This window comes from Patiria miniata, unplaced genomic scaffold (assembly GCF_015706575.1).
Source record: "Patiria miniata isolate m_02_andy unplaced genomic scaffold, ASM1570657v1 HiC_scaffold_15, whole genome shotgun sequence".
Classification (NCBI taxonomy): domain Eukaryota; kingdom Metazoa; phylum Echinodermata; class Asteroidea; order Valvatida; family Asterinidae; genus Patiria; species Patiria miniata.
The window spans coordinates 2,182,890-2,194,659 of NW_024037053.1; the positions used below are offsets into that span (position 1 = coordinate 2,182,890).

At 41.9% G+C, this 11,770-nt stretch overlaps 1 protein-coding gene across 1 annotated transcript; it reads right to left on the reverse strand.

Moving 5' to 3' along the window:
* Positions 1–1,291: 1,291 nt before the first annotated feature.
* On the reverse strand, positions 1,292–9,644 carry LOC119722384 (pre-mRNA-splicing factor 38A-like). Its single transcript, XM_038192461.1, has 8 exons — positions 9,485–9,644; positions 6,203–6,362; positions 5,112–5,233; positions 4,286–4,413; positions 3,548–3,613; positions 3,162–3,256; positions 2,448–2,636; positions 1,292–1,860 (listed from the first exon to the last, which is right to left on the reverse strand). Exons 1-8 carry the CDS (start codon positions 9,612–9,614, stop codon positions 1,716–1,718), a joined length of 1,035 nt encoding a protein of 344 aa, XP_038048389.1. The 5' UTR covers positions 9,615–9,644; the 3' UTR covers positions 1,292–1,715.
* Between the last annotated feature and the right edge of the window lie 2,126 nt (positions 9,645–11,770).

The window sequence follows — 11,770 nt, forward strand, 5'->3', positions numbered from 1 at the left end:
AAAGCGCTTTGAGATTGTTGATACGATGGAAAGCGCTATATAAGCACAATTATTATTATAATTATTATTAAATATAGCGCCAATCTTATGGGTAAGAATGTATCCTGACACCACTTTTTTGGTTGTGTACAGTCTATGGAGAGTAGTTGCCGAGTAGCTTCTATCAAAATTGAAACTGTTTCTCAGTCCCAGATTCATGCCTTTTCAACATTTTTGTAATGACTGACCTTCATTGAGATAAATATAATGATGCAACAAAGTGGCGTCAGGATGCAACATTCTATCCCGCTTATGTAATAACTCTCCATTGTGAACACATATCTACTAACCTGGCGGTTCTAGACATGTTTACATTGGAGTTTTCCTTGAAGTCTATAAGAGAATAAAGACTACACGTCCAACATATTGATTTCAATATTTTATTTCTCAAAAACTAAACAAAAGACTGTACAAAGCAGAACTCCAAAACCTATCACACAAATTGTGCAGCAGGGTATTTGATTTTACCTTCCCTTAATTAACCCTAACCTTCCCAAATCCTCCCAAATCATCTTTGCAATACAAGGTCCGGCCCAAGACCTTGACACAGTGCATCCTTCAAAATCAGCCACACATTTGCCAGATAGCCTCAATCCTGCAAAATCCTCTATTTTGCAGAGAGAATTTTGGAGGATTTGGGAAGGTAAGGGTTGAAAAGTATGAAATAGAAATGTATGCAATAAACACTTCCCCATTGTAATTTCATTACTTTGACACTAATACAGCAAATGAATCAACAAGCTGAAGAAAGGTTATTTTATCAGAACTTTTGTTGCATGACTAATTTATTCCTTTAATTTCACTCCTTCCCCAGGAAACAAGCACTTCAACTAGACTCATTTCAAGATGAGTTTTCAAATTGTATGCTGTAGTGAGGTAAGTGAACCATCTTTTATTATGTGAGGCGTTCTGACACAATGAGATAGAACTGGGCAGAGGTCGAAATGAGGGTTTGCGGGTATTAGGAAAGAGAGTAAAATTCTTCTTACAATACTGTTTGTTGCACTCAAATCGGACATTCCGTTGACGAGTTATGGCTGTTTAAAAATCCACACTTATCGACGTGTCAAAAGAGTAAAATACTGAGAGAGAGGCCTTTAAAGTTTCAAGCACACTTTTATAGTACACTTTTATTCCACGATTTGTAAACTATTTCTTTCAAATATGTGTAGTAGATATATCAAAGATTACAGATATCAATAAATCTGAAAATCAAAAAACCCCACCAAGACCCAGTTCGGTTTTGTGCATTTTTCTCCACTACGGCTTGTGTCCAGTTCCGTCTCATTTTGCCAGAACGCCTCACATATTATGAAGTTCTATAGGTTAGACATCTGGGAGCTTCTTACATTACCTTGTCTAGATCCCAGACCTATTTACTTGAAACCCAATGGTTCTACAGTCTGGAGTGCTGAATGGTAACTCGTTGCAACCGGTGAAAACTGGTGTGATCATGTTTTCACCGGCTGATGTAACCCCGCCCACACCTACAAAAACAAATGCTAGACTGGACAGCAAGGAAACTGTGTTAGACTTGCTCAAGTCCCCCTTTTTAGTTTAGCATACCAGAGCCATAAACTACCGCCAACGTAAGGACAATCAAGAAATCTGCAGAAGCCACTACTGTTGTGTGCATTCACAAGACTTTATCATGCCTTTGCTCCCATGTCTGTGTGCTACTTGAGTGGTCCCATCCCTAGACTGGCCCTCAGCTCGTTCATAGCTTCAATCTCATCGGTCTTGTGTGTTCGTTTGCTTTCGTCTCTGTCCTTGTCCGATCGACTGTGTCGGCTGCTGCTCTTGTGGGAACTTTTCTGGTGTCTGGTAAAAAAGACAAACCAACAATTCACGATTAACCCCCTATGCAAGCATACATTCTGTGCCAAGTTGTCCTTTCAGTCAAAATCAATCAAGTGACTGTTTCCAACAGTTAAGAGCTCCCAGCCTACATAAAGCAGGATTGACTGGCTGTGACTGTTTATGTAACTTGATACAGCTATGACTTGACTGTAGGTGATTGATAAGCCAGCTGTGCCTACCACTTGTCTGCTTTTGTCTGTTGACTGAATTTGACTAGTCACAGTGCTTGCTTCAATTATGACCTGACTTTGTGACTAGCCTTTGTAAAAGGCATGGCAGGGGAAGTGGATAACATTTTTGACTGTGTCTGTTAAAACAGTAGGAGGGTTATTAAGTTTCAACATTCAGTTTTTTAATTCAATCTGATATCACAATATCAGCCGAGCTTCAATAGTTATGGGACACACAATGACAAAAGAATAACCTTTGAATTGACTTGAAACTTGATGTCTTGTGATTCAACTTGTAATTAACGTTGATGGCTTTATTACAAACACCGTGAATTGTTTTGAAAAGAATGGGCAATGCTTTGCAGTCTGATTTTGTACCTGTGCTCATCAGGGGACCGAGACCGGTGACGAACGCTGCGATGGTGATCGTCGTCTCGATCGCGGTGTCTGTGACCCGGTGACTTGGACCGTTGGCGTCGCTCTCGCGACCTGCTGCGGTGTCGTCGCGGACTGCGTCTGCGCTCTCTGCGGGGTGACACGCTCCTCCGACGAGGCGATCTGCTACGTCTGTAAGAAAGAACAAATGATTCAAATTATCCCCAAGTTTTAAAGAGCGAGTGTAAAGGGCGATAATGGACTTAAGACTAGCCCTAACCATTTACAGTATTTTAGCTAGAAACACTGCTGAATGCAGCAACATGCAACACTTGTCAAAATGCCCGCCCAGTGCAGCAAGATCCATCAGGTCAAAACTCCCAAGGCCAAACTGCCTCAGAGTCTATGGTCATCAACTGCAGTAGGATACAACTGTGGCATTGTTCAATCGGACTAGCTGTCATTGTTTCAGAATTGGCCGTTTACGCACTGGTGTTGATGGCTCGATGCAGCAAGGTCCCACAGACTTTTTCACCTGATGCACTGTGTTGCGTCTGGCAGGGTTAGGGCTGGTGTACTTATTCTGCCCAATTGCCGGTGCAATGCCATTACTGGGGGCCACAATGGGTGAAAAGCTGTTTTGTGCTTTGATTGGTCTAAGATCCCTAATGTTCAAATGTGATTGGTTGATTACGTCCACAGGGTTTAGATGTTTACCTTCTGACTGGTGAACGGCTGCGACTCCGCCGGCGTCGGGGCGAGGGGCTGCGATGTCGGCCACTGCGATGTCTGTCGGGTGATCGGCGAGATTCCTGATGAAAAAAAAAAAAAAGCAGTGCTTTTACTGGAATAACAAGGGTAACTATTCATTACGTACGTTTACGTATTTACTGTACCTCATACATATGCATGATTGAGAGCTGAATTCTCACTGGTCCATTCACCATCACGTGCCAGCCACTATGTTTTACCAAGTGCGCACGCGAATATTATCGTTATCTGTGCGATAGTCCACTACACATGCACTTTACGAAGCAATCGTGGAACTATCGTAGAAGGGATGCTATAAGGAGAACAAGAGATGCAGAAAGCATCTCACTCACCTGTACATCCATCTCATCTTCACTGGACGACTCTGCCTCATCCAGATCATCATCTAGAGCACTGACCTACAAAAGGTTACATACAACAAGAAACAGGTGAATAAAACTTGATGGTTTGTATGGTGAAGTACCCGGTAACAAAGAAGAGTGAGCTTACGGTTGCCTACGTGACACCGAATTTGTTTTTGTGAGCTTGTGCGGTTCTGAAAAGAACTAGTATTAACTGAATGTGCTAGATAGTATTCTTATTGTCAGGCATGCAACTGGAAATTTAGGGAAAAAAACGAGGAAACTCCGAACCACACAAGACTTTGTACAGTGTTTTCAATTTGTAATGGCATTCATGAGAAGTACAAAATTAGGAAATCCGCAGATCCGAGGAAAAGTTGCATGCCTGTATTGTTATTATGAAGTATTTGGTAATGAAACCAAGGATTCCTCAAAAGCACCCCTGGCACTGTAGCTTGCAAGGCTGAAGAAACCTATGGCGAAAAGACAATGAGAAGAAGTTACAGTGAGGTGGGAAGAACCCCAGAATGATATTCCAGGGAAAACCCACAGAATCAGGTAGGGACTACCCAATCCACATATTGGCTCAGGCAGAAATCGAACCTTGGTAACGGCGGTGGAAGACCAGGAAAGTACTGCTGCCCCAACCTGACTTCCTTTGAAAGAAACCAAGTACGAATCAGAAATGATTTTGAAAAAGGAGAATTGTTTTTTCTTCATTGATCTCACCCTTGGTTCCAGCTGCTCTGTCTGCTCCAGGACCTGGCGCTTCTGCAGGCGTGGTAGGATGATGTCGGCCACTCGCTCCTCGTGAAGCAACTCGTCCATAAACTCATCCACGTGAGAAAGGTAAAACTCTAGCAGGGGGGAAGAAGGGATAATGTTCAAGATACAGCGAAATGCTTACATTTTACGGACTCCCTGAAGAAGTACTACTTTGTGATTACAGAGGGAGAGTTTGGCGGATACCACTGTGAGGGACATTCGAACGTATTGCCGACGATGCCCGATGCTCACGCACATATTTAGAATAAAATCACTCATGCGTACTTCGCGGCAACACAAACACCTCCTCAATCCTCCAAAGTCCTTCAGGCATTTTTGGAGGATTGAGGATGAATACATATTGAGAGGCAGCACTGCTGGAGGATTTTGAAAGATTGAGTCAGTGGGTATCCTTCATTTGAACATAAAGTGAAAAAACTTTGGAGGATTTTGGAGGATTGAAGATGGTTCCTTGCAAAAAGGGCCTGGGTGGTTAGGGTTAAGGGCAAAAATAAATGTTTAGAGCTTAAATGTTTAGAGCGTTGATGAAATTTCACTTACTGTGAAATTTGATATACAAATTTTGCTTGAGCAAGGCACTAGAGGCGAAAAATCAAAGTGCACCACATTAGAGGCCGCACCACGTAAGGGTACATCAACAATACAGTGGGGATGCTGACTTTTCAGTAATGCAATGTAAGTCGGGTCACATAATTCAAAGAGAAAACCTTGATACATATACGGAGTGAAAGCATGCCAAAAAACTACAGTTAATTAACCCCCGCTTTACCTCCTTCTTTGTTCTGCCGTCTGATCTTCCTGTAGTCATTGTACAGCGGTTCCAGATACTTGTAGATGTCTAAGGAATCACCAGTTAGTCGCATATACATGGCTCCCAAGGCTCGGACGTACCTGTGACCCAAAAAAAAATAACTTAAAGGGAATATACAACATTTGCAAACATCGAAAAATAAAACTTGCAAGTTTTTACGAAATACCTTACTAGGGTGTTGGTAAATGACAGTCTAAAGCATCCTGTAAAATTATGGCACCTGGTGTGAAATCGTTTTCAAGAAAATGGTATTTTTGTATACATTTCCAACGGTGGTCGGCCGACCACCGTTGGAAAAACCTAACTATTTTTCAACTTCTGCTCCAAATTTACCTTTTTTTTCAGTCCAAGTTTCGTTTGCTAAATTTGTTACATGTTCATTAACGGGCGCAGGCCAGCTAGACTGGTTCCCTTACCTTACAATTTTCCGGCATCTATAAATTGATCCATTTTATCTTTAGTGGAGTCAGGGAACCAGACTACTTGAACATTTTTGTTTTTCTTGGTTTTTCCAGCATTTTCAAACACAAAACTTCAAACATGTCAGTGTAATAATATTTGATCTATTATACTAACCCCTCAAATAGTTCATTTCTGAAAATTACAGCAAAAGCCAATGATGTACATTCCCTTTAAGCAATGACCTGATGTTAACAGTTTGTGACCGCAAACAATCAAAGCAACACATGAGTGTTCAAAAGTTGAGGGGTAGTATATGAGAGTCCTCAAAGTATTTGTTGAGCTGATCGTTGAAAAAAAAATTGTATAGTAACCCTCACCCTGCAAGGCACAACACAGTTTGAGGCCAGAAAAATACCAGAAAAATATTATGGGGAAAACCCACGGAATCAGGTACTGAGGTAGTGACTGCAAACCCAATCCACATGTTGGCCCAGGCGGGATTCGAACCCGGGTCACAGCGGTGGAAGGCGAGGAAAGTACTGCTACGCCAACCTGACAAAACAACACTTTTTAACCAATTAAAAAGGGATGGTTTTGTTCCAAGTATCTAAGTCTGTGCACAAACCATTTGTGATCACACCACTCACTTGAAATCTTCATTCTTGATAAACTCGATGATGATGTCCTTCTCGGGCTGAATCTGCAGCATCTTAAGGATGAGGCATAGGAACGGGCTCGGCTTGATGTTACCTCCGTATGTCCCACCGATAAACCGTAGCTCCATGGCCTTATCTACTAGCAGCTCCGCTATATAACATGAAAATATACATGTAGTTACAACCAAAAATAGTTTTAAAATTACTGCAAAAAAACTTCTTTTTTTTGCACTCTTACGTAGCTTAAAACAAAGGGGAGTTTAAAATTTAACCTGCGAGTTGGCGACATTAAGCATGTTGAGTGCATGCAGGCATGTCATAGATAAAGGGCACGGTTTTGAATGTTTGAGGGAAATTTGGGGGTCAAATGATGATGAAAAAGACATAACGCAACATGAAAATGAAGATGGCGATCACCGCATGATGTACTGTGAACGCGCAAGGCAAGCTGAATCACACAGCATCAACTGTAAACTGCGCAGAAAATTGTAAATTCTACCCAAAGAAACTGTTCAAAATTCCAAAAAAAGGTGTCATTGTAATTGAGAGAAGTCTGCTTTAGGTTGAACAAGTCATTTTGAGTAATAAAAAGCACGCTTAACTTGATCGAAACTAAACAGGGGCCCTGCACTTCGATCGCCGTACGTACATGTACATGTACGATGCATCGTACACTACGGGTGTCGGATGCTTCGCCCCATTTCCACTTCGCCCCATGTCACTTCGCCCCATCCCCACTTTGCCCCATCCCCACTTTGCCCCATCCCCACTTCGCCCCATCCCCCCTTCGCCCCATCCCCACTTCGCCCCATCCCCATTTTGCCCCATCCCCGCTTCGCCCCATATCCACTTCGCCCCATGTACAAAGGTGAAGGCTAGGGGTGCAGATCAGTCAATATTAAAACAGCCAAAGACCCCGATAATAAATGCTCCCAATTCTAGAAAATCAGGAAAAATACAAACTCTCTGATGAGGTGTTCGAGACACAGGGACCAAGACACCTACACACATCAACTTTTTGCTCATTTCATCATCTTTCATTTTCTGTTCAATTTTGATGTACATGAACACGATACAGGCCCTTTACAGGGGTGAAATTCCATGTTTATTTCAGTTTCCCTCACTTTTCGTTATAAACTTTTCCCCGGTCTTTGAATTAAAAAAAATGCCCGAATAAAATCCAGCTCTGAAAAAGCCTTTCCGGAGAATGATTGACAGCGGCATTGTTCACATTGATACAATGCCACTCATGTTCGGTACAAAGTATGTACATTCGGGTTCAGCTGTAGACCACCTTTGATGAGGACCTGCCGCTAGTAATTTGAACATTCTTAGATGATAAACAGTGATGATAGTATCTCAGCCAATGAAATGAGCCAGTTCCCGGCAAATAAATACGCCATTGGTTGGTTTCATCACGGACCGTCTGCTTTCATGAATATGACGTTATAATATTGGAATTCCGAACTATCTGAGCCACAGGTGCATGCTGCATGGCTGTGTGTCCATTATCACATTCCAACCTGGTTGCCTAGAAATACTGTTGCTAGGAGACTCCCTTGTGATGCCTGGATGGGAGCTGCTGGTTGCGTAGCCAGAAATCTTGTATGTGATTATTTTTCTCGCAGCATGCAGAAACAAGAATGCTGCCGCTTTTGGGAAATTTGTGCAGGCAAAGTTTTTCACATTTTGGAATTAAAATGCAGTTTGCATTTTCGTTTAATAAAAGTTTTTTTTTTTTTTTTTTAAGAAAATCGGAGCTCAAAAAACAGCTCATTCGACTGACACCAAGCAGATATTAGTCAATGATTTTCGCTGCAGCAATTAGTGAATCTTTTTGGGATTGTTTTTGCCAATTAAATAGATGAGATTTTTTTTTACATGTAACGGCTGGGGCGAAGTGGGGATGGAGCGAAATGGGGATGGGGCGAAGGGGGGATGGGGCGAAGGGGGGATGGGGCGAAGGGGGGATGGGGCGAAGTGGAGATGGGGCGAAGTGGGGATGGGGCGAAGTGGGGATGGGGCGAAGTGGAGATGAGGCGAAGTGGTTAGGGGCGAAGTGGAAATGGGGCGAAGTGTCCGACATTCGTACACTACAGTGTATAATGCAATGCAATGACAGGTACAGGTGTGTAGGCGGGTTGCCTGTGTTATTCATTGATCTCCATATACACATATGTATATGGAGATCAATGGTTATTGTGTATGTTGTGCCCATTCTTGAAAATCACGCATTCTGGAGAATGGGCGCGCATTCTTAAGAATGAGCGCCCATTCTTAAGAACGAGCACGCGTTCTTAAGAATGAGCGCTCATTCTTAAGATTGGGTGGGAATATCATGTGCACAATTTATGAATTTTGCCCAATCTTAACAAACATTGCACGACATAATTATGTTAAATGAATTGTATAGCGGTTAAAAGGGAAACAATTCATATAAAGAGGAAAGAAAATGTTCTATGCTTCTGTACTCGTATAACTACGATAATTTGAATCATATTAAACCTGTTATTATTGCTTTTTCCTGCCTACTTATGGGAAGTTTTGTAATAACGGAGGACTGGGAACTAGTCTGGGAAGTGCTTTGTTTAGGCTAGACAAGTACAAGTCCCTGTATGTATCATATGCGTGCCACGAAAAAAAAACGATGTCCAGAAGCTGCCAAAATTGCTCTTTTGACTAGATAGAATCCAGCTCTGCGACGTTATGGTGGGGTGTGAACAATAAATTGGTGGCAATTTAAATGGGAAATAGCATTAGCACTATGGGATGTCGCAGTATTCATTCTCATTCTTCACATTCTTCATTCTTACGTCCCCCCCCCCCCTCTTTTATTATCCCAAAAATCTGAATTCTTTCTTATTTATTCTTATTTTTTCCCCCGGTCCCCTCCCCCAATACGCGTATACTTTTCATATCCACTCTACTTTTCAGCGCCTTGCGTTGCAACAGTATAATTATTAAGAATCAGTGAACGAGGATTCAGCTAGACTTGCCAAGCGCAGCCAGTGCTCGGCATCGACAAGACCGTTATCTTGTCGCACATTCTCAAGAATGTGCGCTCAATCTGGAAGAGTTATTTTTTGCCAAGATTGAGCAAGGATCCAGTTGCACATTCTCAAGAATGTGCATACCCATTCTCGAGAATGCGTGATTTTCAAGAATGGGCACAACATGTACAGTACTGTAGGCAAGCTACCCGCGCAAGATGCCTCCACTTCGAGCTCCTTTCCCCCCATAAATAAAGGTTACTTGTGCAATCCAAATACATACCCGTGAGCGCAAAGCATTCCTCTTTCCAATACTTCGATTCATATATTCGAGATCTGATGATTTTCTCCACTAAATACTGTGGATTGGTTCCTTTCACACTGTGCGCGTCTTTCACCGTGCGATTCGCCATCTTGATTTCGTGTCAAAGGTCATTAATTTTGCTAGACTCACATGCAGCCGTTCTTCATTATCGTCGAAAGACCTTCAGTAAAGCATTAAATATTACAGAAACATTCAAATTAATTTAAAAGCGTGAGGTTTAAGTATCGCATTTTTATTGTCATATATTTGGCTTCTCGTTTCTGCCACTCCATGTAATACTAATGTGAACTGAATGATACACTCAACACAAAAAAGAAAGTCTCCCCTTAATACTTTTTTTGTCCAACTCGAAAACTACTGGTACATCATTGCTCAAATTACGACTGATATCAGTACAAAAATTCTTTAGCAATCCAGCCATACTCTTTGTTTTGGGTCGACAGTGATAACGTGTTCAAAATTATGCAATTTATGACAAATGGTACCGCAAAAAAGTTGCACTTTTATATACTTGCAGAGGGTGAACCACAAACTGCACGTCATACAAAAGTGCAACTGTTTCGGTGTAATGTCATAAATTGCATACATTCGTACACATTATCCCTGTTTGGGGCCAAATCAAGAGTATGGCTGGATTGCTAAGGAATTTCTGTACTGATTAGTCGTTATTTGAGCAAGAGGTGCTCAGTACTTTTTGAAACAGACAAAAAGTATAGGCGGCGACTTTCTTTGAGTGTAGTTTGTATGTAATGAAAGTAATTCAATGAAGAGTTCATTTCAAAACGCGATAATTAAACGCCATCTCGTTCCCTTTTAAAGTCCCGCTTCTCGTCTTGTCCAAAGTTACTTAATTTCAACTGCTTTTATAGAATTAAGAACACAATATAGAGCGACAATATAGAGCAGTTTGGTAAAAACTGCTATATTTGCTCATAAACAGTTATAACTTGTCATCAGTCATAGCCGAGTACTTTTGTTTTCAGTATAGTTTTTCAATTTGATTTATCGCCTTTTAGAAATAAACTCTTCAAATATCAGATTCAAATAGGGCCGTTCTCAAATTTTACGAAAGGCTGAGTGCGCCCATAACAGGCCATGGAGAAGGGAAAATGAAACAAATTAAAATTCCATCCTCTATACCGGTCCTATTGGCTAGTTGAATATACGTTTATACCTTATTTGGAAGTGGTTGTCCAAGAGTTTAATTGAATGAGAAAAAAATACAAAGGATCACAACCACCATTCTTACGAGGCATAGAAATATCTCTGAAGTATAAAATGAATAAAATGCATCTTACATACCGCCGAAACATATTTGAAAACATAGAAACGGTGGATATTTGGGGTATAAATAGTAGGAGCAAAATTACTGTTTGATAGGTTGATACTGAGAGGGCGTGCTTTAAATCCTCGAAGGCCGAAGCACGCGTGGGTTGCATTCTAGCAGTAGCAGTGGAGTAGCCATGGGGCCGCGGTGGGGGGGGGGGGGGGGGGGGGGGGGGGGCACGTGCCCCCTACAGATTGTGCCCCGGTGCCCCCACCAAAATACTGATAATACCCATTTCCATCCCCAAACAAAAAGCTTTCTTTAAAGTATTATTTCCTCAGTTCTCAGTTTATATTCAATGGTTTACTGTTTACAATTTTTGTGTCAATGGATACAGCGAGGCATTATGGACCCCAGACTGGAAAAACACTGCAATAACGTATTACTGCAATACGTGTGCGAAATCCCCCCCCCCCCCCCCCGCAGGATATTCTGATGCCCCCCATGCAGGGATGGATCCAGCAATTTTCGCAGGGGGGGGGGGGTCATCTGCAAAAAACCTGAAATGTAGGCACTTTGTTTCTCCGGACACTTTGCCACCGTAAGATCAAAAAGAGGGGGGGGGGGGGGGGGGGGGGCACACGTACCATACTTTCATGGGGGTGCTGTTTAAATCCGACGATTATACCCAGACTAGCATAGAGCTTTGAAACACGACAACTGATTTTATGTGTATGTGCCACAGTCAACAATTTTATTATCAAATGTGCCGGATTTAACACTATAATTATCACAGGATAATAAATTGACAAAGCTGGGGGGGGGGGGGGTTGACCACCAAAACCACCCTCCCCCCTTTTGGGATCCGCGCCTGCCACGTGAAATTCTTAAAAAAAAAAATCACCTACAGTATTGTCATCCATAATGGCGGACTCATAGAGTTGCGTTTAGTTAAAAAGTACTTGCAAAGAAAAAAA

Coding starts and splice junctions, on each gene's coding strand:
- LOC119722384 (XM_038192461.1), bottom strand. CDS start 9,614: ATGGCGAATCGCACGGTGAAAGACGCGCACAGTGTGAAAGGAACCAAT. Junction 3,614..4,285: donor CAGAGCAGCTGGAACCAAGG/GTGAGATCAATG, acceptor AACCTTTTGTAG/GTCAGTGCTCTAGATGATGA. Junction 1,861..2,447: donor CGGTCCCCTGATGAGCACAG/GTACAAAATCAG, acceptor CTTTTTTACCAG/ACACCAGAAAAGTTCCCACA.